At 52.1% G+C, this 27,774-nt stretch overlaps 4 protein-coding genes across 37 annotated transcripts; 3 read left to right on the top strand and 1 right to left on the bottom strand.

The window, feature by feature from the left end:
* Nucleotides 1–1,511: 1,511 nt before the first annotated feature.
* Nucleotides 1,512–4,756, top strand: JTB (jumping translocation breakpoint). Its single transcript, XM_069543289.1, has 5 exons — nucleotides 1,512–3,022; nucleotides 3,168–3,205; nucleotides 3,417–3,499; nucleotides 3,975–4,054; nucleotides 4,437–4,756. The coding sequence occupies exons 1-5, from the start codon at nucleotides 2,940–2,942 to the stop codon at nucleotides 4,591–4,593; spliced, it is 441 nt and encodes a 146-aa protein (XP_069399390.1). The 5' UTR covers nucleotides 1,512–2,939; the 3' UTR covers nucleotides 4,594–4,756.
* Nucleotides 4,500–17,616, top strand: SLC39A1 (solute carrier family 39 member 1). Of its 4 annotated transcripts, none has more exons than XM_069543229.1 (4): nucleotides 4,500–4,566; nucleotides 14,332–14,550; nucleotides 14,717–14,847; nucleotides 15,978–17,616. In XM_069543229.1, the coding sequence occupies exons 2-4, from the start codon at nucleotides 14,364–14,366 to the stop codon at nucleotides 16,632–16,634; spliced, it is 975 nt and encodes a 324-aa protein (XP_069399330.1). In that variant the 5' UTR covers nucleotides 4,500–4,566; nucleotides 14,332–14,363; the 3' UTR covers nucleotides 16,635–17,616. The 4 variants fall into 4 exon arrangements, with proteins under 4 accessions (XP_069399330.1, XP_069399322.1, XP_069399313.1 ...); XM_069543221.1 differs by lacking the exon at nucleotides 4,500–4,566 and adding an exon at nucleotides 8,179–8,202; XM_069543212.1 differs by lacking the exon at nucleotides 4,500–4,566 and adding an exon at nucleotides 13,487–13,623.
* CREB3L4 (cAMP responsive element binding protein 3 like 4) lies at nucleotides 5,125–11,964 on the bottom strand. 30 transcript variants are annotated; one of them, XM_069543029.1, is made up of 10 exons: nucleotides 9,873–11,964; nucleotides 9,484–9,664; nucleotides 8,918–9,164; nucleotides 8,658–8,773; nucleotides 6,627–6,719; nucleotides 6,388–6,494; nucleotides 6,204–6,272; nucleotides 6,022–6,106; nucleotides 5,731–5,827; nucleotides 5,125–5,598 (listed from the first exon to the last, which is right to left on the bottom strand). In XM_069543029.1, the coding sequence occupies exons 1-10, from the start codon at nucleotides 9,959–9,961 to the stop codon at nucleotides 5,405–5,407; spliced, it is 1,278 nt and encodes a 425-aa protein (XP_069399130.1). In that variant the 5' UTR covers nucleotides 9,962–11,964; the 3' UTR covers nucleotides 5,125–5,404. The 30 variants fall into 30 exon arrangements, 29 of the variants coding, with proteins under 29 accessions (XP_069399130.1, XP_069399168.1, XP_069399140.1 ...); XM_069543067.1 differs by having other exon boundaries at nucleotides 9,550–9,664; XM_069543039.1 differs by having other exon boundaries at nucleotides 6,627–6,722; nucleotides 9,484–9,661.
* Nucleotides 17,617–18,080: 464 nt separating the features above from the next.
* On the top strand, nucleotides 18,081–27,725 carry CRTC2 (CREB regulated transcription coactivator 2). Of its 2 annotated transcripts, XM_069542814.1 has the most exons (14): nucleotides 18,081–18,367; nucleotides 21,126–21,227; nucleotides 21,317–21,435; nucleotides 22,018–22,077; nucleotides 22,682–22,750; nucleotides 22,921–23,024; nucleotides 23,137–23,166; nucleotides 23,343–23,407; nucleotides 23,509–23,558; nucleotides 23,674–23,918; nucleotides 24,282–24,688; nucleotides 25,964–26,233; nucleotides 26,740–26,926; nucleotides 27,069–27,725. In XM_069542814.1, exons 1-14 carry the CDS (start codon nucleotides 18,215–18,217, stop codon nucleotides 27,287–27,289), a joined length of 2,082 nt encoding a protein of 693 aa, XP_069398915.1. In that variant the 5' UTR covers nucleotides 18,081–18,214; the 3' UTR covers nucleotides 27,290–27,725. The 2 variants fall into 2 exon arrangements, with proteins under 2 accessions (XP_069398915.1, XP_069398923.1); XM_069542822.1 differs by lacking the exon at nucleotides 22,682–22,750.
* Nucleotides 27,726–27,774: the final 49 nt, after the last annotated feature.

Genomic DNA, 27,774 nt, shown 5'->3' with positions numbered 1-27,774 from the left:
GTTAGTATATGGTATTTTTATCTTTCTGACTTACTTCACTCTGTACAATAGGCTCTAGGTTCATCCACCTCATAGAACTGACCAAAAGTGTTCCTTTTATGACTAAGTAATATTCCATTGTATGTATATACCACAGCTTCTTTATCCATTCATCTGTCCATGGACATCTAGGTTGCTTCCATGTTCTAGCTATTGTAAATAGTGCTGCAATGAATTCACAGTATTTTTCTAAACAGCAAAATTATCTCACAGACTTGATCTTTTATCAAGATGATGAAAATATCAGATTTGGTTTAGACAAAGTACCACTAGAAGTTTTACTCAAGGATATGATCGATGTTCAAGGAATTTAAAACATTCTCAAGCCTGCAGTGGAGAAGTGGATAGCACAACCGTGGAGTCATGGGCAAAGTCTTTTTGTGTGCTGCTGTTTCTGCTGGTAAAAGACAACACTCAGAAAAAAAGAGTCTGACAATGCCAGGAGAAGGACTAAGAAAATAATTTGGTACATGAATTAAGTATCTAAGCTTCAATGGGGTAACAATCCTTATTATTTGTGGCTTATGTTTGAATTCTGTACTCAACTGCCCAGCTAGTTTAATTCACTCAAGAGATGAGGAAAGACTTGAATTTTGTGAGTCCCGGCAAGAAGACTGCCGGGCCTCTTTGTCATACCCCAGAGTGGATATTTTAAAATCCAGTTTCAGCATAGAGGCCCTATTTAGTTGCTTGGTACAATTAGTGGGACTGAGTAAGGAGTCCCATAACAGAATGCTATGTTTTGACCAAAACTTACCATAGCTAAAAAATACTGAGGGGAAAAACCCCCATACCCTACTTTCTATCACATAGAACTATTGACAAATAATATACAGACAAATAGTAACCTAAAGGAACAAATTAATAGTTACAAGCAAAATTAAAACTCTCGTCTCCCATCCAATGATCTTTCCAGTCTGTTAGTTCTTGTCCTTGAGCAGTCAGATTTCAGTCTGATGGGAAGACAGAATCTATGGGACATAGCACCAGATACACTGTTTGTTTTTTTGGCTGTGCTGTCTTCATTGTGTGCAGGCTTTCTTTAGTTGTGGCAGGTGGAGGCTACTCTTTGTTGCGGTGCACAGGCTTCTCATTGAGGTGGTTTCTCTTGTGGAGGAGCACAGGGTCCAGGCCCACAGACTCGGCAGTTGCAGCGCACAAGCTTTAGAGCACTTGGGCTTCAGTAGTTGCAGAGTGTGGTCTTGGTAGTTGTGGCTCATGGGATTAGTTGCCCTGAGGCATATGGAATCTTCCAGGATCAGGGATTGAACCCGTGTCCCCTGCATTGGCAGGTGTATTCTTATTCATTGGACCATCATAAGAGTCCACATCACACATAATGTTAATTGCCAAAAGTGCTCTAGCCCTTACGGATGTGGGGGAGAGTAGCTGTGGCCTTTAGGCTAGAAAGACTTCTTGAGGGAGGAGAGTGTGGAGCAGAATTAACAAGGAAAAAGTATGGGAATTTATTTGATCTTGAGAGGCAGGATACAGATTATTAATAGGGCCTAATTTACTTGAAAGTGTTAGTTGCACAGTCATGTCTGACTCTGTGACCCCATGGACTGTAACCAGGGTTCTCTGTCCATGGAATTCTCCAAGCAAGAACACTGGCATAGGTTGCCATTTCCTTCTCGAGGGGATCTTCCTGACCCAGGGATTCTTCCTGACCCACATTCTGCCAAGGTTTGACTCCACAGGGATGGAAAACAGGCACAAATCTGTGGCCTGGGAGTTGAAAGTCTGGGCTTAGGCCTCAGCTCCCCTGCTAGCTGTATGATCTTGGACAAGTAACAGACTGAGCTTATTCATTAAACAGGGACAATACCAACTGACTCCTCAGGATTACAGAAGAGAATCAAAATGAGCTTAAATTCAAAAAGTATGATACAAATGTGAGGCAATAGAAGAAAACAAAGTACTTTAATGAGTATTTCCTTTGCATCTTTCAATCCCATGGACATGTAGCCTGGTGGGCTACAGTGCATGGGGTCGCAAAGAGTCGGACACGACTTAGCGACTAAACACGGTCCCATCTGAGTAGAACTGAGTGGGAGCCCAGAGACAGGGGAAGCCTTAACATTCACAGAGTTTCGGATATTGCTGCCCCTTGAGGGAGGAGAAAGGAACAGTTTTGCCTTCAGCTCTGGAACGCCAACCCAGCTTCTCCCCTTGATCATCGCTCAAGGTGGGAATGGGGAGGAGTGTCAGAAAATCGGAGGCTTAATTGCGAGTCCTCGGGTTTTATGGAGAGAGGAAAGTCCTGAGAGGGCGGAGTATCGTTCCTTTTCATGTCTCGCCGTTGCCCACAGGGGCAAACAGGTGACAGCCCAGGGAGATACGGCAACGAACGACAGGCTGGCCGCCGCCATTTTCTCCGTTCCCGCAAAAGACTACCAGGACCAGAATGCAACGGTGAGCCAAGCCAGTGGGTCGCAACGCGCCGCATGAGTGCAGGGAGATCCAACTCCCAGGGAGCAGCGGGCGGAAGACTACGAGGCCCATCAGGCCAGCCGCGGGCCCCCGCCTCCCATCACTGGCCTAGCTCTGGAAACGGGCCCGCGCCCAGGATCCTCCGCGAGCAACATGGCCGCGCCGGGAGCGGAAGCGGAGCCGAGGGGATGCTAGGGCCGTACGCCTCCTCGGCCTTTCGTCAGGACCGTACCGGTCGAAGAAGGAAACTCACGGTCCTACCCAACAAATGCGTGTTGCCTTTTCTCGCCGTGGCCATGGGGGCGTACCGACAGAGCCTTTAATCTGATAGGCAACTCCAGCATTTCGCAGCCCTGAGTTGGAACCTCTCGGAGGACTGCCGTGTAAGCGCGGACTCTGCGTTCCGACCGAGGCACGAGGACAGGCAGGCAGGTCCCTCTGTCCCGACAGGTGCGACGCAGCACTCCATGCCGGCGGGCGCGGGGGGGCGTGGCCTCCCCCAGGGCCACCGCCTCTGCTGGTTGCTCTGCGCGTTCACTTTAAGGCTCTGGTAAGGAGGGGCTGAGGGCAGGGGAAAGGAGGGCATGCGAGGATCGTGTCGTCCCCGTTCCCCGCTTCCCAGGACCGCGGAGGTGGAGTGGGGGTTCCCTGTTTCCTGGCTTCTGACTTTTGCCCCTTCTCCCCACCCGCTGCAGCCAAGCAGAGGCTCCCGTGCGGGAAGAGAAACTGTCAGGTGTGTGATGGTCTGGAACTCGTCGCTCCTATAATTTTGTTTTGACATCTTCCCATATTCCAAGAGATGAGGTGGGAAAGGGCAGTACCACGTGGGATGAGGGCATTCAACAACTGTGCTGGGAAGTTGATGGGCAGAATTTTAGGGGAGAAGAATTGAGGGCAGAAATTTCGGAAGGAAGTCTGAGGCTTGCATTTCTCTTCCTCTCTAGTGAGCACCTCAAATTTGCCGTGCTGGCTGGTGGAAGAGTTTGTGGTGGCCGAAGAGTGTGCTCCATGTTCTAATTTCCAGGCTGTGAGTATCTGTTTTCTCTCCCTTTTTTCTCACACTGAATCAGACTGGGACGGTGTGACTGTCCCAGGAGTGCCTTTGCATTGTCTTTTGGCCTTTTTTCTTGATGTCTCAGTGTAAGTCCAGATCTGAACTTGTCTTCCTCCTGTTCCTTTCCAAGTTAATGGCGACATTCAGCTAATAACTGTGGTCTGTTCAATTTTAATCTAGTAGGCTCCAGAACCTGCCCGTGCCTCTCCTAGGCTGTTGAGCCTGAAGTGTTCTTACTGACACATACTCCTGGTCATGTAAACACCACCCTGTCTCCCCCCCCCCCCCCCCCCCCCCCCCCCCCCCCCCCCCCCCCCGCCCCGCAACTCCTCCTTAGTTCTCTGTTGCCTACCAGCCCCGAGCCATAGCACTTAGACAACTGGTCATGGTGCCCTGCTTCTCCTGTTGCCCCTTCCTAACATGTGCTGTGATGCTTTCCTCCTGGCAGAAAACCACCCCTGAGTGTGGTTCCACAGGATACGTGGAGAAAATAACATGCAGCTCATCTAAGAGGAGTGAGTTCAAAAGGTAAGTGCTGTTTCTCTTCTTGAACCCTCCTGGATCTCTTCCTCCTTTGACTTTAGGTAAACAGTCCTGCCTCTTCCTTTTCCTCTGGAGGTAGCTGGCATATTGGAAAGGGGAGAGGATTTGGAGCCAAATTATTTGAACCCAAGTCCCAGCTCTCCTCCCATGATTTTTTATCAGTCAAATTGGTTAGTATCAGCTCTGTTTATCTCACTAAAAGTTAAATATTTGAGGGGGATTAATACATTGTAAAACACATTAGAAGGCTGACTCTGGTTTTCTCTCTTCCCTTTGGAGATACCTTCATTAGGATGAAGCAGAAGAGAGATTAGAGGGGGAGGCTCTCTGATCTTTTCTGGGGATAACTGTTTCTTCTTGCCCTCAGCTGCCGCTCAGCTCTGATGGAACAACGCTTATTCTGGAAATTTGAAGGGGCTGTCATAGGTCTGGCCTTGGTCTTTGCTTGCCTTGTCATCGTTCGTCAGCGACAGCTGGACAGAAAGGCTCTGGAAAAGGTCCGGAAGCAAATTGAGTCCATATAGCTACTTTCTCTCCTTTCATCTGGGTCTTAGAAACCCTGCCTCAGACAGGAGGTAGAATAAACTGACTTGTGCCCCTGGTTCTCTGGAACCTTGTGGTAGCACCCCCTTTCTCTCATCTTCCCCATCTATATAATTAATGAGCAGAATAAAAAGAGTAAAATCATTTCCTTCCCTATCTGTAATTTGGTTTGGGGCAGGAAGTCATGGGGTGGTAGAGAGGGAAAGGGGGTAGTGTTTTTAGGCCCCAGTTTACCAGGTACCTATCTTCTTCCTCTTCCACTGCTGCTACTGCTAAGTCGCTTCAGTCGTGTCCGACTCTGTGCGACCCCATAGACGGGGGCCCACTGTCTCTGGGATTCTCCAGGCAAGAACACTGGAGTGGTTTGCCATTTCCTTCTCCAATGCATGAAAGTGAAAAGCGAAAGTGAAGTCGCTCAGTCGTGCTCGACTCTTAGCGACCCCATGGACTGCAGCCTACCAGGCTCCTCCATCCATGGGATTTTCCACTACTTACTTAAAACTGTCAGGATATAGTTTTACCAAAAAAAAGTTTATTTCTTAGCCAAAACATCAGTTTCCCTTTAACCCTGTCCTCGAAGAAATAAAATCACAGATACATAATGAAAGTATTTGAGCTTCCCCCTGATACAGGCCAACTAAGCCATGGGGTACAGACATCAAGGGCATCTTTATGGGATTCAGAACCCTGAGGCCAAAGAGCCCTGAGTGGGAACCCCAGGAAGAAGCATAACAGTAGCAGAGCCCTGGATTCGTTATTGTGATTGGGAAGTGAGCCAGGAGGTGTTACAGCTCACATTTCATCTGCATGTAACACGGTTCTGATGTGCCTGCTGGGGCCTGCCCTCCCTCCCACCTTCTCGAGCAGTGTCCTGGTTGAGCTGTTTGCACCCCTGGCCCCAGGTGGCCCCTCCAGTCTGGACTCTACCACTGTGTTTTCGGGATTCTCTGTCATGTCCCTGTGAGTCAGAATGTTCCTGGAAATCACTGTGGAGTGAAGGAAAAAGGTCAGTAGAAAAATGCTCCCTCCCTTGGTCAGGGATCCTAGACAGGACAGGGCCTCCCTCCCACTTCTTGATTACCCAGAAAACAGAGTTCCTTCTTGCCCTTGCCTCTCACCTCCATGAGGCTGGTAATCCTCAGGCCCGGCTTCTGGCAGGCCCTGAAAGGGGCTGAAGCTGGGCAAGATGATGAGAGCCAAGGAGAAAAGAAGGATCTGGGAAGAAGCAAGAGGACACTTGGGTTGTGGGGACCATCAAGGAAGGGAGCAGAGGGCAGAGAGACTAGGGGGCAGTTGAGGTCATCAAAGATGGGATAATAGGTCCGTCTAGGAAGTGAGGTGCATAGGGGTGGAAATGTGGCAGAAGGTGGAGGAGGTGACGGGGGAGATGGGAAATAGACCAATGGTACCAGAACACAAGTGCTAGTCTGGGCAGCTTTGTTGGAGGTTTGAACGATAAGCATCTGCAGCTGGCGGAGCTGAGTCACCAGGGAGCTGGGAAACAAGGAGCGAAGAGTCAGATCTCTTGGGAACCAGGGCCCAAGAATGTGTGCAGCACACTTCCCCCAACACGCAGACTGTCTTCACTCACATGTTGTGCCTCTCTAGCTCCTGGACTTTTCTCTGTAGTTCCTGGTTCTGTGCAGCACAGGCAGCCACCCTAGGGAGGGTGAAAAGGTCGGATGAGGTTTGGTAATCGTGCATCCCTGACCTCACCAGCCTTGGTAAGGACAGGGGCCCAGGCTTGAAGCAAAGAAACGTGAATCCAAACATACCTGCTCTCTAGGCCATCAATGTACTCCTTTTTCCGCCGCCGGCTATCCTGAGCTGACTGCTTGTTACGGATTTTCCTTCTGACCTTCTTGAGAACCCTCTCCTCTGCCTGGAGGCCCAGGGTGTGTCAGTCCTGGGCCCTCAGCCTCCCCCAACTCCTCAACTTTGTCCTGCTCTCCTGGCTCCTCAGAGGCCTTGATAGGGCTGCAGTACTGGGATACCCTTGGGGGAAGCGTGTTACCTTGGTGAGGGGTAGGTGAGAGGGTAGGGAAACCCCTTCCTGTCCCAGCAGCCGCTTCTCCTCTTCTGTCAGGAACAAAGTTTGACAGGGCAGCTGCTGGGGCATGAGAGAAGATGAGAATGGAGAGAGGGTCATCCCATTCTCAAGACTGTTCCCCTCTCATGCCTCCTGGGGAGTGTTTCCTGTTTGCTCTGAGGAATAACCATGAAATGAAATGAGGGGCAGGGACCTTAATTCAGACAGACTCTCAGTTAAGCCACAAGGACTTCCTGAGGCTGACTAGGGAAAGAGGAGGTGGTTTTGTCGTATTTTTTGTCCACAGACTTAGGCCCTTGGCAGTCTGACCAGGCTAGGGAGGACCTATTCTGATGCACGTTTCTGCAGACCTTAGAGTATCTGGAGAGGATGTGGAGTAACTCACTAAGGTAGAATTTGCTTAATCTTACAGCAGACAAATGATTCATCTTCAGCCATTAACTTCAATTTGGCAGTGTTACTGTTGCCTATCAGCCACAAGGAGATCCCTGGGGTGGTGGCTTGTTCTTCCCTCAAGTCTGAGCCCTACTTCTCAGACTGAAGTTCTGTTCCCTCTCAAAGTGCCCCAAAGGCAACCAGACTGAACAGAGTATGTGGGGAGGGTAGATGGTGTCTGGTTAATGTGGGTCCATCAACTGAGTAGCTTACTTTTCTAACTAATACTCCTTTTTGAAAGATTTATGAGGAAATTGCGTTTTGCCTTCTGATGATCTTTGACTTTTTAGCTAAACCACTCTACCTCTGACTTTTTCTGATGTTCCTTTCTTGCTTCTGATACTGTTTGGTGCTATATTAGAGGGGTGTCTCTCCCAATCCACCTAATCAAAATCTCTGAAAGTGAAGCCTAGAGGGTATTTATTTATTATTTTCTTGGCTGTGCCATGTAGCTTGCAGCGTCTTAGTTCCCAACCAGTGATCGATTCCATACCCCCTGCAGTGGAACCCCTGAGTCCTAACCACTGGATTGCCAGGGAATTCCCCTAGAAGATATATTTTAAAAACAATACCAGGGCTTCCCTGGTGGCTTGGTAGTAAAGAATCTGCCTGCCAATGCAGGAGACATGGGTTCAGTGTCTGATCTGGGAAGAGCCCATACGCCCTCAAGCCTGTGTCCCACAAGAGAAGCTACCACAATGAGAAACCTGCTCACCACAACTAGAGAGTGGCCCTCACTCCTCACAACTAGAGAAAAGCCTGCACAGCAATGAAGACCTAACACAAAAAAAATTAAAAATAAAATTAAAAAAACAACAACAACTAGGACTTCCTTGACAATCCACTACAAATGCCCTAGTGTTTTTGATGCACACACAAGTTTAGATGCCTCAGGCTTTTTAAGATTCCTCAGCCCAAGATTCTAAGGTGCTTGGCTTGGCTTCTGGTTTCAGCTTCAATTACAGATTTGCAGGGAGGCTAGAACTTACTCCCTGCCTTTTTGCACACAAGGAGTTCTTTTCAGGATAAAGAGAGGAACAGTGACCTGGGAGAGGCCCCTTCTTCATCCTCACTGCAAGGAACCAGCCCAGCTCCCCTCAGGAAGGTATGTGACGTGTCACACCCCTATGCTGTAACTATGGGCAGTGGGTGACTGCTAAACTGTTGTTCCAATAAAAACTGTAATTGCAGTTGCTTCTACACCCTGTGCCCAGTAACCAGTTGGATTCCCAGGTGGCCCATCCCATTTCCATGTCCTGACTCAAGGCTGAGACAATGGCCCTAACTGAGTAGACAGTGCACGCAGGACCAGGCTTTCTCCTGAGCCCTATCCTTGGATTCCCTCACCCTACCCTCTCCTTAACCGAGATATTACCCCCTTAACCCCAAGGGCTTCTGTCTCTCTTGTCCATTCCTGCTCACATCTCTCTGGCATTCAGGCCCAATGCCACAAAAACTGGGGCAAAGACAATGTTCAGCATCAGTTTCCCCTCCCTCAACCCCCTTTCCCCAGTTCTGTGTATCAGAGAGTACTGAGTCCAGTGACTCCCCGAGACTCACCAGGGCTGCAGGAGGCGCTGAGTTTACAGTAGCTGCCGTGGGCAGGATGTGAGCATCAGGAGGCAGCTCACTGACCACGGAGGCGTCAGGCACCGCAAATGGTGGGCTCCACTGATCTGAGGGAGACGTAAGTGGCTGGGAGAAAGGATGTGGATGGCCACAGGCTCTGGGCAGTGGCATAGGTTGGGGAAACCCCCTTAACTGCAGGGTTAGGACTGGACCTGGAGGGCCAATGTCCCCTTCCCACAAAGAACACTGACCTAGTTGGATGGAGATGAGGCCTACAGCTGGCCTGGCTTCCCCCTGCATCCTCTCCAGGGTCCCTGCCTCATAGACAACCTCATAGAGGGCAGGGGAACTGGGTGGCTTGGGGGCAGGGGGACTGTCTGGATGGCCGGGATCCTCAGAGATTCCACTGTCACTGCCGGGAGATGCTTCTGAGCAGTAAACTTGATTGGGGTCAATGAAAAGTTTCAGGAAATCTTCAGGCTCACTCTCTTGAAGACCCTACAGTAGAAGAGGGTGTGAATGTGTATAGGGAAGAACTCTGGAAGTCCTATCTAATGTCAAGACTAGATCAGTGTCAGTCCCTTCTGTCCTTGGACATGAGGGTAGTTACAGCTCATGTCTGAACTCTGGAAGTCCTATCTAATGTCAAGACTAGATCAGTTTCAGTCCCTTCTGTCCTTGGACATGAGGGTAGTTACAGCTCATGTCTATTTTAGGGGCTCTGTCTTCAGACCTCTTAAGTGGAAACTGAAGCCTCTTACACTTCTTACCACAAGAGATGTCTCAACCCATACCGATTCCCATTCATCACACTCACACAGCTGTGGCCCCCACTGCACTCCCAGCCTTGCAGCCCCTGTTCCTGTAGCCTAGTCACTGGAACCTCTGAAGGTGGACCATGGAGTCCCAGCTCCAGGAAAGATCCTGTTGAGAAGACATCTTCTGGAGGTTCCAGACACATGTCCAGCAGGTCAGGGGTACTGAAATCCATGGTTCTGCTGGGAGGCATGGGGGAGGGGGCGGCAGTTGCAGGAGAATGAGGGCTCTCCCCCTCCCCCACCCCACAGTTTCTGAGCTCCTCTCCCTTTTCCATTATACCCCTTTCTCCCCTGTGCAGCCCCCTCAAATGTCACTCCAGCGATCTCGCCTTCGGCCTTAACCCTCTGGTTCAGACCAACAGGCACCCCCCCCCCTGGGTATTATTACCTGTTTCGAAGAGCCCAGCCCTGCCAAGCCAGCCTAGCTCGTCGATGGCCCCAAACAGTACACCTTTTCTTTCTTCCAGGATCTCGCATCCTGGACCTGCCTAGCCAAACCCCGCCCCCAACCTTACACTACAGAAGTGGGTTGTACCCAGCCAAGAGCCACGGTAGGGGAGCGGTATCTGGAACAGCGATTAAGAGGCTGAGTGTCCACAAACCGGGTTTAAGACATCAGCCTGGCCCCTTCTGCCTCAGTTTCTCCTAGTGACAGCAGATCTTCCTGAGGGTTTGATGGCTCCTCAGGGAAGGCTAGAGATGTCTGTGAATGGAGCACAGGACGCTTGGTGCCTGTTCTCTAGCCGTCAGTTTTATAGACGGGAGACTGCGGCGGGGCTGAAAACAGGAGAGAAGTGTCCATAGGACTGCCGCAGACTGACAGAGGCACCCCTCCCCCACTCCATGGCGCTCCTCCCCCAGTTGAGTCTGATTGGAAGCTAAAGAGGGGCTGTGCCTTGAGCCCGCGGGATTACCCTCTGCAGGCAGGCTCCTCGGTAACTGGTGGGAATTGGCTGTCAAGAGAGAGGCGGGGGGAGAGGCCAATGCAGCCAGAGCATTTATTTGTCTGGCAGGGATTTGGTTCATGAGAAGGAGGGTAAGAGCCAGACGATTTACAGTAGGGAAGGGGGTGGGGTGAGGGGAAGTTCCGGGAATGTGGGCCGAGGCTTGGTTTGGTTTCACTTGCCACGTGACTCCGAATCTAGGCCGGGAGTAAATAACCAGACTGCGCTTTGACTTTGGAAAGTCGCGCAATCGTGGGTTGTTCAAATCCATAATCCATGCATTATGCTATTGATAAAGAACAGCAATTATGTATACATACTCACAGGTTAACTAATGGAGGGACAAGGGTCTAGAAAACTGCAAAAGGTTAAAATACTCGGATGTGGTTTGGGAGTTTGACTAATTTTTTGCATATAGTTACCAGTAATAGTATGCAGTATGTATTCTGCATTTGTGTAATTTACAATTTTACCAAAGGGGAGACAGATAACCTGACACAAATGTAATAACACCAAAAGTTGGGACATTCTGCCTTCATCTAGAAACTGATGGCCCAGGAACTAACTTTGAATAAAATAATGGGGCTTCCCTGGCAGTCCAGTGGTTGGGATTGCCTGCTCCCAGCTCAGACAGTGCAGGCTCAGTCCCTGGGTGGGAAGCTACAATCCAACATGCATTTGGGCATGCCCCCCCCCCAATTTTTTAAATGGAGCTATACTGATTAGGTATGATTTTCATCTGCCTCCCGACAGTACTTAAGATAAAGGTTAGTTCAGTGAATAAACCACACAAATTTGGGGCATATATCTGGAGAAAAACATAATTTGGAAAAGATACATGCACCCAAATGTTCATTGCAGCAGTATTTACTACAGGCAGGACATGGAAGCAATCTAAATACCCATCAACAGAGGAAAGGATAAAGAAGATAAGGTACCTATATACAATGGAATATTACTTAGCCATAAAAAAGAAAATTAATGCCATTTGCAGGACCGTGGATGGACTTTGAGGTTATCATCCTGAGTGAAGTAAGTCAAATACAAATATCATATAATATCCCTTATATATGGAATCTAAAGAAAAGGTACAAATGAACTTATCTACAAAACAGAAATAGAGTTACAGATGTAGAAAACAAATTCACCATTTCTAGGGTGTAAGGGAGGGGGAGGAGTAAATTGGAAGATTGGGATTGGCACATAGATACTACTCTGTATAAAATAGAGAGCTGGAACTTCCCTGGTGGTCTAGTAGTTAAGACTCTGCTTTCCAATGAAGAGGGCACAGGTTCGCACCATGGTCAGGGAACTAAGATCCCACATGCCTCAAGGTATGGCCAAGTAATTAATAATAATAAAATAATAGATAACTAATCAGGACCTACTGTATAGCACAGGAAAATTACTTAATGCTCTGTAGTGAGCTATATGGGGAAAAAAATCTAAAAAGAGTGGATATATGTATATGTATAATTGACTTTTTTGCTGTACACCTGAAACAAACACAACATTGCAAATCAACTATACTCCAATAAAAAATTTTAAATCATAATTTAAAAATAAATAAAGCACAGAAACTTGGGATGTGGATTCAGAATTCAAATGGGTATTCTTCCTGTGAAAATTTAGATAGGTTGAAGGTAAAGAGAAGAATAGGATCTAATCGTTATTGAGTAACTGATATATAGTCAGGCATTTTTATGTTACCCATATAATTCTCATAGCAATTCACAGCTGGCAGAGGGAAGTTAAACGATTTTCTCAAGATTACTCTTGTTGACTAAAAAAAATTGCTCTATCTAAAAGCTCAGAATTATGTTTTATTTGGTGATCTTTCTGAGGCCTTCAGGCCCCGGAGGCAGCCTCTCAGATAGCTCTGAGGGACAACTCCAAAAAGATAAGGGAGGAATCAGGATACATAGTTTTTGCAACAAAGACCAGGTATTCAGAACATCAAAAGATTACTATTAATTAAAGAAAACCAGATATCTCAAGTTAATGAATTTAGCACTTCTCTGTGTATGGAAAGACATTAACAGTTTGTGCTCATTGAAATTATTTTGATTTGCACCTTAGCTATGTGGGGACACTATCCTGTTCTTTCCCATCTTGAGTCCCCTCAGGGGTTACTTTAGGGAGGTGGCTGCAATGACTAAGGGCTTGGCAGCCGGGCAGCCCATTCCTCTCCATTTTGAGTTTTTTCTGGGCTCACCACGCAGCTGTCGTGGCTTGATGGCTCCAACATCCTTTGTTTACTAATATGGCAAGAAACGTTTTTCGTTTATATTTTGTAAGTAGCTGAACCAAGATTTGAATGACTTGGTTCATTCAAGGAACAGAAAACAGAAAAGAGGCTGATGCAGCTGGAGGGAGAGAAGATAGAGAGATCCAGGTGAGATTGGAGAGAATCCTGGCCAGCTGTCCTGAGGCATGGTGAGGATAGACTGGGGTGTGCGGAGAGAGGCTCCTCATCAAGTGGGGTTTCAGCAACCCCACTTGAACAGGCAGAAGGCTGCACACGTCAGCTCCCACCATTGGTACTTTAAGAAATACTCTGCTAGCCCTCCCTTTCGATTCTTGTCTTTTTTTCTTCCTTGTGGGTGCTAGCAAGTGAAATCAAGCAAGGAAGTCAGTCTTAGGAACGGAATGCTTTCCTTTTGGCGCCCTGGTGCCCAGAAGGGGATCTTGGAATCTTCTAAAAGAGATAAGAAGACTTTGGCCCAGGACCAGGCAGATATCCTCAGAGATGTGGAAGGCGGAAGACTTGGGAATGCGGGGGTAGGGTATGGAGCATCATCTTTGCCCGCGGAGAAGCATCTAGCTTTCTCTTTTAGAATCTTCGAAGGATCGAAGCCTTTGTAGACCAGTCAGATCCGCGGGTCTGACCATCACCGAGACCAAGGTTCTCAGATCTAGATGCTCTCTGAATTCCTTTCCCTTGCTCGACCCCCCACCCACAGCTCCGCACTCCCTCAGATCGTCCACGCCTCCGCCGGACTCTGGCTGCCGACCTCTGATTGCTCCTAGCTCACGTCACTCCCAGTCTGGCCCCGCCCTCTAGGAGCTGTCATTGGTCGCTGGGGGGCCGGTACGCGGTGGACGCGAGGGGAGGGGGAAAAGAAGGGGAGGGGGCGGGAATTCCCGATTCGCGGCCGGAACCAAGCGGATGCCTTGTAGTGAGACCCTCCAGAGGTGAGTGCTGGGTCCCAGAAAGCGGGATCGGGGTCGGCCACCAAGACCTCCCCGAGCCTAAGAGCCGGAGTCCCAGCTCTCGCATTCTTCTTCAGCTTCCCGGCACTGTGGTGGCCTCAGACCCCGCCTCCCAGAGCCCGGACTTCCAGACACCGCCCTCAGTTGTTGGGTCAGCCCGTTCCTGGACCCCGGACTCCTAGGGCCCCTCTTTGGTCTTCTGTCCCGACATCCCAGCCCTTGGCTTGCAACAGTCACTGTCTACTTTCAGAGGGATGGCGGCGCTGGGGAAATGGGAGCGGGAAAGCACCCCAACTCGCCCTGTTCAGGTGGTCCACGAAGCTATCCGTGACATCTCTTCTTGAACCCTTTTCGCTTCATCCATTCCTTCCTGGAGGGGGCGGCTGGCATCTCCTTTGCTTAAAGGAGCCCAGCTCCCTAGTTTTCTGGGCGCCTCATGTGAAAGAGTAATGAGCTATTCACACAGTCCCCATACCTCAGTTTCCCCCTTGCTAGGTCCCTGAATAATTCACTTGAAAGGGATAAAATAGGGGAAAGAGGAGTAGCCTCGGGTCAGGAGTGGATGAGTCACTCTGGGATAGGGAAGGTCAGAAAGTGGCTGGGATGAGCGAGCTGCATTCTGCGGGCCCCATCCTTCCCTTTTCTTTGATACCATATTTCCCTTGTGACCCACTCACTCTATCTTCCTAGGTCTGAGAGTCATTGGAGCTACCGCAGCCACCATGGGGCCCTGGGGAGAGCCAGAGCTCCTGGTGTGGCGCCCCGAGGCAGCAGCCTCAGAGGCCCCAGTGCCCATGGGACTGGAGGTGAAGTTGGGGGCCCTGGTGCTGTTGCTGGTGCTCACCCTCATCTGCAGTCTAGTGCCCGTCTGTGTGCTGCGGCGGCTGGGAGCTAACCCTGAAGCCTCAGGTAAGCCTCTCCTTTCCCCTGTTCCATGATGCTTGGCTTAGGGAAGTCCCTGGGGTTAAGGAAGTGGACCTAAGGGGGGACAGCAAGAGTGACCATTGCTTTGATTGGGTAGTGGGGCCTAAAGGGGGTTCATTTACTGATTCCTCTGTGTTCCACTCCCGCCCAGCCTCCCGCCAAAAAGCCCTGAGCCTTGTAAGCTGCTTTGCGGGCGGTGTCTTTCTGGCCACATGTCTCTTGGACCTGCTGCCTGACTACCTGGGTGCTATAGACGAGGCCCTGGCAGCCCTGCATGTGACGGTGAGCCCTGGCCATCTGCATGTGACCCTGTGTATGTGGACGTTCAGTCACACACTCCAGGAGAGGTGGTTTGTATGGATCTGTTTGTATGTCACTCTATGACTGTACGAGGACTCTTGGCCTGTGACCCCATGAGCTGTGATTTTTAGTCACAGAGCAGCACAACTTTGTGGGTTCTTACGCCCTCAGTCCTTATGTGACCTCTGTGTACCCTTTGAGACAGTGTGAGGAACCTTATTACCAGGTGCATGATCTACTTTGTGGGTGTCTCTAGTTCCAGCTTCCAGGAAGATACTAGCACTCCAAGAATCCTCTTTACCCTCTCAGCACTTTCCTGAAGGGTTGGAGATAGAGGTCCCTGCCCTACAGGCCTGGGATGGGTAGGAGGCAACTTCCAGGGACCTGGTGTTTCTATAGCCCAAGGAAGAAGGATATGGGGAAGATCATGTCCAAGGCACAGAACAGTCTTATTGGAAAAACTGAGACGGTTGGAGGAACTGAGGAAGTAATACTGACTGTAACCATTTATGTCTGTGACTGAGTGACCTGTGTCTCTGTGTGACTGTGTGTAAGCCTCATTGTCCCTGTGACAGTATGTGGCTTAGTGTGTGAGCACTTGGGAAAGAGGGCCAGTGTGTGGCCTACATGTCACACTTTGCTACGTCAGTGACTTTCAACTGGGGGTGATTTTGCCACCTTTCCAATCCACCCCCCTCCTACCCGCCAGGAAACATTCAGTAATGAAATATTTTTGGTTGTCCCAACTCAGGGAGGGAGGGCTTGCCTTGCTACTAGCATCTAATGAGTATAGGCTAGGGATGCTGCCAAACATCCAACAGGGCACAGGGCAGCCCTCTACAACAAAGAACTGTCCGATCCAAAATGTTAATAGTACCAAAATTGAGAAACCGTGGTTTCCATGTAACGCTGGGAGTGACACCATAATCTGTATGGCTGTATGTCATTCTCAGTCTGTGGCACCACGTGACTGTATTTTTGCATAACTGAGAGTGGCTTTGTGTTTGTGTGGGACCCCAGGTCTGTGTAACTGGGACTAAACTCTGCATCTGACTCTTCCTCTCCCTTCTTGGCCTGTCTCCTGAACTCCATGCTGTCCCCTCTGCCCGCAGCTCCAGTTCCCTCTCCAAGAGTTCATCCTGGCCATGGGCTTCTTCCTGGTCCTGGTGATGGAGCAGATCACGCTGGCTTACAAGGAACAGTCGGGACCACCACCTCGAGAGGAGACAAGGGCTCTGCTTGGAACAGTGAATGGTGGGCCACAGCACTGGCACGATGGACTGGGGGTCCCACAGGCAGGCGGAGCCTCATCAGCTCCCTCAGCGCTGCGTGCCTCTGTATTGGTCTTCTCGCTGGCCCTGCATTCAGTGTTTGAAGGGCTGGCGGTGGGGCTGCAGCGAGACCAGGCTCGGGCCATGGAGTTGTGCCTGGCTTTGGTGCTCCATAAGGGTATCCTGGCAGTCAGCTTGTCCCTGCGGCTGCTGCAGAGCCACCTGCGAGCACAGGTGGTGGCTGGCTGTGGGATCCTCTTCTCATGCATGACACCCCTGGGCATTGGACTGGGTACAGCTCTGGCAGAGTCAGCTGGGCCACTACACCAGCTCGCCCAGTCTGTGCTGGAGGGCATGGCGGCTGGCACCTTTCTCTATATCACCTTCCTGGAAATCCTGCCCCAGGAGTTGGCCACTTCTGAGCAGAGAATCCTCAAGGTCATTCTGCTTCTAGCAGGCTTTGCCCTGCTCACTGGCCTGCTCTTTATCCAAATCTAGAAAGCTCCAAGACAGGCAGGGAAGGTTGGGTACCATGTGCCCTTGACCTCCCTCCCCCTCTCCCAGTGTGTGGGGAAAAGGAAGGAGTGGGGAAGGGAGGTATTGAGGGCCAAAAAGTTCTTTGGGAGATAGGCTTGGAGCCTTTGAGACTGTTTGTCCAATGAGAGGAAATTGGGCAGACAAGAGCCTGACCCCCAGGCCCAAGGGACAAAAGATGGTCAAGTCACTAGAGATATGATTAAGGGACATCAGGATTAGGGAAGACAGTGAGTGCTAGTATCAGGGGTCAGACACTACACATAGGGACAAGTGGATACTTGTAAGGCTGGAGGTGAGCTATGGGGGAATAGAGGCGTAGAGAAGGCATAGGCTGAATTGGCAGTCCTATTGGTTCTAGCCCATTTCAGCCCTCTTTCACTTGGAGTGGTTTCCTCCTACTTTTCTTAGCTCCTACTTTCATATCTATCTTCCTCTTCCCTTCTCCCAGAGGACTAGTGCCAAATGGCCTCTTCCTGCCAGTTTTGGTACCTCCTCTGGCTTCTCCAGTCCTGCTCACTACTCTCTTTTTAAAGTGCCAAATAAATCCCCTCCTTCTTTCTCAAAGCACAAGTGAAGGTGCTGAGCCCTGGCCAGCACATCAGTGGAAGAGTTCTCCTTGTTTTGGTCCCAGATGGTGAGCTGTGGTAGAAATGTTTGCTGAGCTGGGGATGGGGGCATGTTGGCAGAGTTACCACCCCCCCCATTACTGTGCTGCACCCTAGGAGTACTGAACATGCACACGGTGCCCCAAGCCTAGATGATAAACACTGAGCTGCCAAAATTTTTTTTATACTAGAGGATCCCAAGGGGGAAGGGGAAGGCTCACCCCCAGGGTTATTTTTGGGGGAGGGAGGGCTATGCATAGGGCCATATTCTCTAGAATCTATTTTACTAACTGACCTGTTTTGGGAAATGTTACCCAAATAAAACAAGTTTCTATACATCTGTTCGGTATCTGATTCATTTGTCTTGGGAAAGGGGTGGGCACGTGGGGAATCTGAGAGAGTCTGAGTTTCAGATGTTTAGAGCTGTTTTAATATGCCTGGTTTTACTGTCTTCATTCAGGCCCCTCTAGTCCCTTTCCCAGAAAATGACCAAAATTTTCCTCTTGTCTCTTCCTGCTTCCCTCCCTGTCTCCACCCCTTCCTTTTCCTCCCTTTTTCCTTTACTCTCTTTAAACCCTCGCCCTTCGCATTTGTAGGCTCTGGACCAATATAGAACTACATTTCCCAGTTTGCCCCACGCAGGGAGGAACCGAGAGGGAGGAGCAAAATCCCCGGGTCCCGGAGTCAACAGGGCTGCTGGGAAATGGTGTCCGTTTCCTCTCTCGTATTGCGTGACTGAGGCTGTTAAAGAGTCACGTAAACAAACTACAATTCCCGGCGGTCCCCGCGCGCAGCAGGTCAGGGCTAGGCTGGGGCCGGGTTCGCGGTGCTCGCTGAGGCGGCGGCGGCGGCTACGGCTGGAAGAGCCGGGCCGGGGCCCGCGGCGGAGGCCGTGGCTTGTATTGGGAGGGTGGCGGGGAGGGACGGGGGAGGAAGATGGCGACGTCGGGAGCAAACGGGCCCGGTTCGGCCACGGCCTCAGCTTCCAATCCGCGTAAGTTTAGTGAGAAGATCGCGCTGCAGAAGCAGCGTCAGGCCGAGGAGACGGCGGCCTTCGAGGAGGTGATGATGGACATCGGCTCCACCCGGGTAAGGGGCCGCCTCGGGAAGCGGGAGCCGAGCAGAGCTGTCCCAGAGCGGCGAGCCGAGAGGCGGGGCGGGGGCGGGAGCCGTAGCGAAAGAGGCGGAACGCGGCAGGGGCAGCGGGCGCCGCCGTCTGGGAGGCGCGGGTGGAGGGTCCGAGGGCAGGAAGACGGATTTTGCGGGAGGAGGTAGAAACTCCTGAGAGGTTGGAGAGTTTGGGAACGACTGGGAAGGCGGAGTAAGTGAGGCAGGAATGGACACGGAGAGGAGATGGTCCCCGAAACCCTGAGGAGTTAGGAGGTGGGTGGTCCTTGTGCATCTCTGATTGAGTTCTCTGAGGGACTCAGCATCTTCGATATTGGGTTACGGGGCGGGGTGGGGGGTTGGCCTGCTCGCCCTAGTCTGGCTTCTCTGAATTGGTGATCTCCTCTTATATGGTCTCTCTGCCTTGTTGCGCTACTCTCGGCACTTAGTGTCTCCGGGAAAGGGCCCCATGAGTGGTTTGAACTGGGTATAGTGGGGCAGGAAGTCCCCTCCTGCGTCCCGTCCCTTTGCTTCCTTTTTCAAATACTTCTTGTGGTTTCCTGACGTGAATGAAGGTGAGGTCCATTGCTCACAGACTGGTGCTTGGTATTTTGCCCTGGTCGCCTTGGAGGAGAGAGAGGGCTTTGGATCTCGAAAGGGGGTAGGTAACCAGTAAGCTATCAGTTATGTGGAACCGATGCTTTGCTGAACTTTCTAGGGAGATGGGCGTTTGGGGGGTTAGTTATGGGGTGCTTGGAGGGTCTTCTGTAGGGAGGAAATATTCATTCCTACGCAGTTCCAGAAAGAAAGCATCCTGGCAGAATTGCTTCTGAAGCTACCTAGACCCCTGCCACCCCGATCTTGGTGTCTTGCTTCCCATGGCTGGATGTCAGGGAGAGGTGGGGTGGGAGTTTGCCCAGCTGGTATGCAGTCCTAATTTAGGGACACATTATTCTCAAACAGCAGGTGAGGATATTGCAGTGATCCCTCCTGGCCGGAAGTTAGAAGGAATGTAAAGCTTGATGGATGGCCGAACATGAATACCACATTTCAAAGTTCTTTCTGCTGGTCTGACTGCCTTTGATTGAATCTGTCTGTGACTGGGACTCTGGTTGTATTTGTCTGTGTGTCTCCGTTACCTCTGTTAGTCTTTTTTGTGCTTTTTTACTTTTTTTTCTGAGTCTCTAGAGACCATGTGTCCTAGTTTTGGGGAGTCAGAGAAAGTTAGATGGGGAAGTAAATTATGTGTGTTTGCACATAATCCCCTCTCACTGTTATGAGACTCATGATCTAACTGTTGACTGCTCCCCTTTAGGAGCTTTTGATCAAGGTGGGGCAGAGACAAGAAGGTGGGCAAGAGGCTGACCTCCAGCTGACGGCTTGAGGCCATGCCCTCTGGACTGTGACTCCAGCGGAGGAATGATGGGATCTAGGGCTAGTATGTACAAACAAAAGCTCAAAAGCTGGACCTTCTTTCTTTGTGGTGCTTCAGTCTGTCCCTTCAACTCACCTTAGCCCTGCTGGGTAACTTCTCTTCTGCACATAAAAAACCTAGGGCATACATGGTCTGTGCCCGGAGACCTAAAGCTAGAGATTAGAGACCTGGAGTTCAGCCTGTTATTTGGCCAGCTGGGAGGTCTCATCTGAGGCAGATAGGGCCTGTGGGACCTATACTACTGAGAAGCTGGGGTTATCATATATATGAGTAGTGGTCCTAAAGTGGACCAAAGGTCAGTATAGTGCCCACTGAACTCACTGGACTGACCTCTTAGGACAGAGAGTCAGTTCTGATGTTGGACTATGCACAACCAGCATAAGCCATGGAAGCTCTTAGAATTTACCACTGATCAGCTGCCTTGGGTCTCCTTGTTTGGCTGGTGGCAGAGGCTGAGCCTCAGAAGGAGATGCTCATCTCTCACAGAGGGACATGAGATCTTTAGGAAGACTAAATCCATGCCAGGCTGAGGGGTGTGGTGTCTTACTCCAGTGCCAGACACCTCTCCCCGAAGTGGGGATGAGGCCAAGGAGATAGCTCTAGGCCAGGCTGGAGTAGACTACTGCTTCTCCCCACCACACACCCCCATTCTGCAGGCTCCCCTGCCTATTTAGGGGCTTTAGGACTGGGTAGAAGAATGCTTATTGGTCTCAGCTCTGTTTTTCCGGGTAGAAGAGTCATCATTTAGTTGTTCTATTTTTGGAGGCCCTGTGTAGCCTTCCTGAGGCTGGGCAAATGGCAGAGCCCAAAAGCCTGTGCCTACCCTCCAGAGCAAGAAGGAAAGAGACTGGCAGTCATGGCTCTGTGGCATCCACCTGTGACCCTTCTCTTGTCTTCCAGGTAGTCCTGTACGCATCTGGAAGAGAAAGCAGAGTTGCCTAATAGTCACTCTGCCCCAGGAATTCACCTATGTGATTAGCCTGGGGGCTCCTGGCAGCCCCTCAGGAACTCTGTTTAGGCTGATGCCAACTGGGACAGGCCCTGAGTAGAGTGTTAGGCTCTCCCTGGCCGGGTGATGCCAGGCATGAGTGATAGCATGGATGGGGGCAGCCCGCAGAAGAGCTAGGGCAGATTGTTTGTACTGGGTCTCAGTGGGTCTTACCCCCAGCGGTGGCTTTTCTTCTGGCAGGTCTCTTGAAAGCATCAGCAATAGTAACGTGTCCTGGAGACAGGGATGGCAAACGGGGCTACAGGAGCAGTGCTCAGGACCCTCCCTGACGTTCCCGTCTGTCCTCCGTGTCTCAGTTACAGGCCCAAAAGCTGCGGCTGGCGTACACAAGGAGCTCCCACTATGGTGGCTCTCTGCCCAATGTGAACCAGATTGGCTGTGGCCTAGCTGAGTTCCAGGTGAGTGGACACTGGCTTGTGGGGTGTCGGGGGTGGAGAGCAGGCTCTCACGGGGCTTCCTCCGTTGACACGCCTGTCTCTTTTGGCAGAGCCCCCTCCACTCCCCTCTGGATTCATCTCGGAGCACTCGACATCACGGGCTGGTGGAACGGGTGCAGCGAGATCCCCGAAGAATGGTGTCCCCACTTCGCCGCTACCCCCGCCACATATCCTTCAGGGGCTGTGCAGTCTGGCAGGCGGTGGGGTGGGGTTCCTCGGGAGCTCATGGTGGGAAAAGGGACTTGAGGTGCTGTCCAGTCCCATTTTGCAGAAGCTTCTTTACCCAGTCTCCCTGAAAAGTGACGTTTGGCCCCTGTGTCAGCGCTGGCTCCTGCGACAGGGAGCTGTCCCTCCTGTGGTTGTGCCCGCCGTCTCTGGCTGGTGCTGACCTTCTTGACTTCAGCTTGCTCTTTGCTGCTAGATACACGGCTGCCTGACAACTCTTGCTAGGGTTTTGCTTCCCTCCTGCTCACATTTGTTTGTGGCTTTCAATCTCAGAGACTGTCACAACCACCTGTCTCCCCCAAAGGCTGCTTAGACATTCATCTATTTTTTCTGACTCCATTAGGCCCGATTCCCTTTTTTCTCTTCCATTCTTTGCCCTTATTTTTGCCCGTGTAGAGGAGGAGAAAAGAAAAAGGTGTTTGTTTCTTAAAACAACTCGTCTGCTGCCTCCATTATTTTTCTCTTATCTGGTCTCTCTTCCACTCATCCCCTCCTCACTTTTTCCCTTAACTGGTGCTCTTCACATTGACAGCTCTCCCTATAGTCCTGCCTATTTATCTCCTCCCCCGGAGTCCAGCTGGCGGAGGTCAGTGTCCAGGGCAGGCAGGATCTCCTGCCTACTCTCTGACTTGTCTCTGGCTGGAGCTGGAGTTGGGTCTGGGCCTGCTCGGCCAGGCTTTCAGCCATACCTCCTCCCACAATGGCAGGGCTGGGAGGGGTGGGGGTAGGTGGAGTAATGGGTCAGAGTCCAGTCTTGGCCATGTTGACACGGATGGCCAAGCCTCCCTGTCCAGCCAGAGCAGGACCAATGGTAGCTGGGGTGTGTGAGGGGGAGGGGAGACTGGCAGGGTGGCTGGTGAAAGTGGCTGCCTCCTATCAAGAGTGGGTGCATTCAGATTCTAAACCCCTCCCCTGTCCATCTTATCCCTAATATTCATACCCAGCACATTTGCTAAGCTCTGAGATTCCTATTCAGCTTGTCCTGGCAGATAGAAGTTGAGGATTTCCAGATCTTAGTTTGTTTGTGGAGAGGGTTCACGGATCCCAAGTATCAAAAGGATCAGAAAGAAAGAGGCATGATCCTGGGTACCCAGCCCTCTTGGCTGCCCCACATTTCCCCCTCTTCCTCCAGTACCTGTCTTCTGGTCCTTGTGAGCCTTCCTCCTCATGACTTTGTTTTTCCATCCCAGGACAATGCCCTGGGGCAATTTCCCTGCAGAGAAGGGGCAGTTGTTTCGACTACCATCTGCACTTAACAGGTGATGGCCCTTGCCTTCTTTAGGCCACATCTCTCCTTATCTGTAGTTTCTGGGGCCCTGTTCCCCCACCCCACCCTGTCCCAGCCCAGCTAGTGTTTTCCCCTACTGAGCAGGCCACGAGGAGCAGGAAGACTGTCATGGGTGCCAGCTCATCTCTGTTCCCCTCACAGGACAAGCTCTGACTCTGCCCTTCACACAAGCGTGATGAACCCCAGCCCTCAGGACACTTATCCAAGCCCTGCACCCCCCAGCGTCCTGCCGAGCCGCCGTGGAGGTAAGCAGCCATGTCCCAGGGTGAGGTCAAGCCCTGGAACTTTTGTTTGAAGCAGGTAGGCAGGTGGGCACACAGTCAACTCCACCACACACAGCCACTCCATCCTTTGCAGGTTGTCTGGATGGCGAGATGGACTCCAAAGGTATGTGTTCCTCACCGCATTCGGTATGTGGGGGTACTGAATGCCAGAGAATTTCTGGGCTGGTGTTGGGGGCTTTGTTCAGAGCCAGGGAGGGGTCTCCCTCCTGCCTGCATCTGATTCCTGTCCTGCCTTACTGCCTTCTCCAACCCTCTCATCACCAGTCTTTCTCTTTCAAGTCCCTGCTATTGAGGAGAACTTGCTAGATGATAAGCACTTGTTGAAACCATGGGATGCTAAGAAGGTAGGCATGGCCCACTGTCCCTCTTCTTTCCATGGAGCAGGTCTTCAGGGTTCTCCCCTGAGCTCTGTCCTCATCTGCCACCTTCTTCCTTCTCTCCTCAGCTGTCCTCGTCCTCCTCCCGACCTCGGTCCTGTGAAGTCCCTGGAATTAAGTAAGTGCTCTATGAGGTCAGCTGAGGTGGGGAGAGCTGTAAAGGGAACTGTAGGCTGCTGGGCGCTGCTCTTTGCTGACCACTGCCCCCATTTACATCTTGTCTTCTTTCCCAGCATCTTCCCGTCTCCTGACCAGCCTGCCACCGTGCCTGTCCTCCCACCTGCCATGAACACGGGAGGCTCCCTACCTGACCTCACCAACCTGCACTTTCCCCCACCGCTGCCCACCCCCCTGGACCCAGAGGAGACAGCCTATCCCAGCCTGAGTGGGGGCAGCAGTACCTCCAATTTGACCCACACCATGACCCACCTGGGCATCAGCGGGGGCCTGGCCCTGGGCCCGGGCTACGATGCGCCAGGTGAGTGGCTGTCCTGGCTGCGTGTCCCTGGGGTGCTGTCTAGCTGGAGGGACAAAGGGGTGGGAAGCTCGAGCACCTAGGATTTTCCTGTGGCTGCCCACACCCCACCCTTCATCCGTCTCTCCCCCAGTTTCCCTCACTGCAGTCGTCTGCCAGTGAGAGCTGGTAAGTGTGGCTGTTCCTCGAAAGAAGATGGAGAGCAGCCCGCAAGTGGGCAGTGCCAGCCTGATTGTCAGGGACAGCGTAGGGAGGGCATTGTGTTGGCGCTTTCATAGTCTGGTCACTGCTGCCCATTCCAAGCAGAAAGGGGCCCAGTTCCCATCAGTAATGTTGGCATTTCTGGTTTTTTGTCTGTGCCTACAGGACTTCATTCACCTCTCAGCCACCCCTCCTTGCAGTCTTCCCTAAGCAATCCCAACCTCCAGGCTTCCCTGAGCAGTCCTCAGCCCCAGCTCCAGGGCTCCCACAGTCACCCCTCACTGCCTGCCTCCTCCTTGGCCCGCCACGCACTGCCCAGCACCTCCCTGGGCCACCCCTCGCTCAGTGCCCCGGCCCTCTCCTCCTCCGCTTCCTCCTCTCCCGCTCCCTCTCCGGCGCTGACGGCCGCCCCTTACCCAGCGTCTGCCCCTGGGGCCCCCCCCCGCCACCGCCGTGTGCCCCTCAGTCCCCTGAGTTTGCCCGCGGGCCCAGCCGACGCCAGAAGGTCCCAACAGCAGCTGCCCAAACAGTTTTCGCCAACAATGTCACCCACCTTGTCTTCCATCACTCAGGTATGCGTGGCTGCCTTCCCTAATGTCTGTCTTCCCCTCCTTCCTTCTTCTGCCGAGTTCTGTCCCTCCCACCCTGCTTTCTTCCAGTACCTCTTCTCCTTCACTCCTGGTGTTATCCGACCCCATCCCCTCCATCCTCTACCAGCCCTGCTTGGATCCATCTTGTTTCCTCTTGGCTTTAAGAATGCAAACCCTGGGGTGCAGCCTTCTAATTTCAAATCCTGGCCCCACCTCTTAGCATCAGTCTCCTTCGATGTTTACTTAACTCCTGTGAGCCTCAGCATCCTCATCTGTAAAGCCAGGCCAGCAATGTAAGAATCAGAGGCAATCACATGCCCGGCCCAGCTGCACACTCACCAAAGGACCGCTCACCCTCGCCCTTTTCTCTCTCTTTCTGGTTCCTGTCCTTTTCTTGTCTGTCTTTTTTCTCCTGCCTCCATCCTGCCCCACTCCCTCTCCCATCTGCTCACTTTCCTTCTAGGATTTCATAGAGACTGTCAGGTGATGGATCCCAGTCCCTTCATTTTACAGACAACGACACTGGGGCCCAGAGGGAAAGTGACTTTCCCGAGTTTACACAGCATGTGAGGGAAGAGTTGGGACCAGAACCCCACATTCTTGGTTTAGGGCTTTTTCCTCGCTGCTGATGTTCTGAGCTCTTCCCTTCTCCCCTGCCCTTTCCCCCTTTTCTGCTCTCTCTGCTCCTCTTCTCCTTTCACCCTGATGCTCTCCTTTCCCCCCCTCCATTCTAGTTTCCCTTCCTCCTCTGTTGTTCTTCCCTGGAATGTGTGTTCTGTGTTCCATCTTTACGCAGGCCCCCTTTTCTGTAGGAAAGGCTAAGGCCAGGCCAGCAAGGGCTCTGCTCTCCTGGGACTTGGAGGGAGCCTAACTGCCAGCTCCTTTCACCCTCCTTCCTCTCGCAGTCCCTCTGGCCTCTTCAGGGCTTTAGAACAGTTGTCAAGGTCATTGTTGTGTGATCAGTAGCTTGTGAGGTGTCTCACATGTAGTTGATTACTGATAGTAGAGTACCCTGCTTTAAGAATCGTTGACTCCTGGAGTGGATTCAGAATTATCCTTGTGTTAAGCTCATTCAGTCACTTGCATTCTGAGATGCTTTTCTGAGAGTAGTTGCACCTCAGCGATGCCCAACGGAATGCTTTTGGTTTTGTGTTGAGGAGGGCTACAACTGAAGAGGGTGAGAAGCCCTGACAAAGAGTTCCTCTTAAGGGGCACACTGAGGGGTAAGCTTCTCCCTTTTTGCTTGCCTCTCCTCAGGGCGTCCCCCTGGATACCAGTAGGCTGCCCACCGACCAGCGGCTGCCTCCGTACCCATACAGCCCCCCAAGTTTGGTTCTGCCCACCCAGCAACCCACCCCAAAGCCTCTGCAGCAGCCAGGGCTGCCCTCTCAGGCCTGCTCAGTGCAGCCCTCAGGGGGCCAGCCCCCAGGCAGGCAGCTGCAGTATGGGACGCTGTACCCACCCAGCCCCAGTGAGCATGGGCAGCAGTCTTACCACCGGTCGATGAGTGACTTCAGCCTGGGGAACGTGAGTACCTGGGCCCCTAGCTCAGAAGCCGGGGAGGGGATGGAGGTGGGTCAAAAGAGCCTGAGTGGTACTGAGGGGGGCACTCTGACCTGGAACATCTAGGTGGGGAGAGCCTTCCTTCTTCTCCCTAGGTAACACAGTCCCATCAGCTTGGGGCTCCTCTCTCCCTGCGTTTGCCCCCACTCCTGCCCCTCTGCCCCAGCTCCCTCCACGCAGCTTGCTCTTTGCTGACTGCTGCTCTGACCCATTGTCTTCCTGGCACGTGCATGCCCTGTACCTACTGGGCCCTCACCTCCTCTGGGCCCGTCTTCTCTTCTGTCGCTCTGCTTGTTGCCATTTCCCTCTATCTCTGCTTTTGTTCCCGCAGTGTGGGAGGTGAGGTGGGCTAGAGAGAGGTGTATGAAGATTACTGGGCAAGGCGGGTGTGTGAGCAGTGCTCGGCAAAGCCAGGTAGCAACACCCTGCTCTGAAGCCCACTTACTCCAGGCTTGTCTGTGTGTCCACAGCTGGAGCAGTTCAACATGGAGAACCCATCGACCAGCCTGGCGCTGGATCCCCCTGGCTTTCCCGAAGGGCCTGGCTTCTTAGGGGGTGAGGGACCAGTGAGTGGCCCCCAGGACCCTCACGCCCTCAACCACCAGAACGTAACCCACTGTTCGCGCCACGGCTCAGGGCCTAACATCATCCTCACAGGTGAGAGGTGTGGACGGTGACTGAGGATGGGAGGAGGGCGGGATGCATTGGGTGGCGCAGCAGGAGACTGGGGGGGTGGGGGGGCGGTCTTGGATGAGTTCATGAGGCGTGGGGGCCTCACTCGTCTCTTCCGTCCACACAGGAGATGCCTCCCCAGGCTTCTCCAAGGAGATTGCAGCGGCCCTGGCTGGAGTGCCGGGCTTCGAGGTGTCAGCAGCTGGGCTGGGGCTGGGGCTGGGGCTGGAGGAGGAGCTGCGCATGGAGCCACTGGGCCTGGAGGGGCTCAGCATGCTGAGCGACCCGTGCGCCCTGCTGCCTGACCCGGCTGTGGAGGACTCGTTCCGCAGTGACCGGCTTCAGTGAGCCCACCTCAGCGCCATCCCTCTTCTCGGCCCTGTCCCTCGTCACTGTCCCTTTCCTCCCTTCCCCCGGCCAGTAGAGATGCCACTCTCTGCCCCCAGATCCTGTTTCTGACATGAACGAAGGATCCCAAGAATGAGAAAAGGCAAGGGGTTTTTTTCCAGGTGGCCCCTGAATTCTGCACAAGTGGGGGGGGACCTGGGGGACCTCAAGGGAGGGCCTAAAGCACTTGTAACTTTGAACCGTCTGTCTGGAGGTCAGAGCCTGTTGGAAAGTGGGGGGTAGAGGGGAGCCCCGGAGGCAGGGCTTGTCCGGATGCCTAGGGGTGGGCAGTGCCAGCCCCTCCTCACCACTCTTCCCCTTACAGTGGAGGAGAGAGCCAGAGTGGATATTATTTTTTATTAAATATATTATATGTTAATAAAAAAATCCTATTAAACCCTTGGTGTGGTTGGCTCCTGTTTGGGATACGGCTGGGGATCAGGGGA

This window comes from Ovis canadensis, chromosome 1 (assembly GCF_042477335.2).
Source record: "Ovis canadensis isolate MfBH-ARS-UI-01 breed Bighorn chromosome 1, ARS-UI_OviCan_v2, whole genome shotgun sequence".
NCBI classification, from domain to species: domain Eukaryota; kingdom Metazoa; phylum Chordata; class Mammalia; order Artiodactyla; family Bovidae; genus Ovis; species Ovis canadensis.
Note: the sequence above shows the minus strand (reverse complement) of the source record. Positions and strands in the feature narration are given on the sequence as shown.

Bases quoted from the DNA above. Each gene is read 5' to 3' on its own strand.
- CRTC2 (XM_069542814.1), top strand. From the start codon at position 18,215: ATGGCGACGTCGGGAGCAAACGGGCCCGGTTCGGCCACGGCCTCAGCT. The intron at 18,368-21,125 runs GTAAGGGGCCGC...TCCGTGTCTCAG, and splicing joins TGGACATCGGCTCCACCCGG to TTACAGGCCCAAAAGCTGCG. The intron at 24,689-25,963 runs GTATGCGTGGCT...GCCTCTCCTCAG, and splicing joins CCTTGTCTTCCATCACTCAG to GGCGTCCCCCTGGATACCAG.
- CREB3L4 (XM_069542944.1), bottom strand. From the start codon at position 9,759: ATGGAAAAGGGAGAGGAGCTCAGAAACTGTGGGGTGGGGGAGGGGGAG. The intron at 9,165-9,483 runs GTGAGTGTGATG...CTTCTACTGTAG, and splicing joins GCAGTGGGGGCCACAGCTGT to GGTCTTCAAGAGAGTGAGCC. The intron at 6,107-6,203 runs GTGAGTGAAGAC...CTTGTTTCCCAG, and splicing joins GAGCTAGAGAGGCACAACAT to CTCCCTGGTGACTCAGCTCC.
- SLC39A1 (XM_069543204.1), top strand. From the start codon at position 13,913: ATGGGAGCGGGAAAGCACCCCAACTCGCCCTGTTCAG. The intron at 13,950-14,331 runs GTGGTCCACGAA...CTATCTTCCTAG, and splicing joins CCCCAACTCGCCCTGTTCAG to GTCTGAGAGTCATTGGAGCT. The intron at 14,848-15,977 runs GTGAGCCCTGGC...CTCTGCCCGCAG, and splicing joins TGGCAGCCCTGCATGTGACG to CTCCAGTTCCCTCTCCAAGA.
- JTB (XM_069543289.1), top strand. From the start codon at position 2,940: ATGCCGGCGGGCGCGGGGGGGCGTGGCCTCCCCCAGGGCCACCGCCTC. The intron at 3,206-3,416 runs GTGTGTGATGGT...CTTCCTCTCTAG, and splicing joins GCGGGAAGAGAAACTGTCAG to TGAGCACCTCAAATTTGCCG. The intron at 3,500-3,974 runs GTGAGTATCTGT...TCCTCCTGGCAG, and splicing joins CATGTTCTAATTTCCAGGCT to AAAACCACCCCTGAGTGTGG.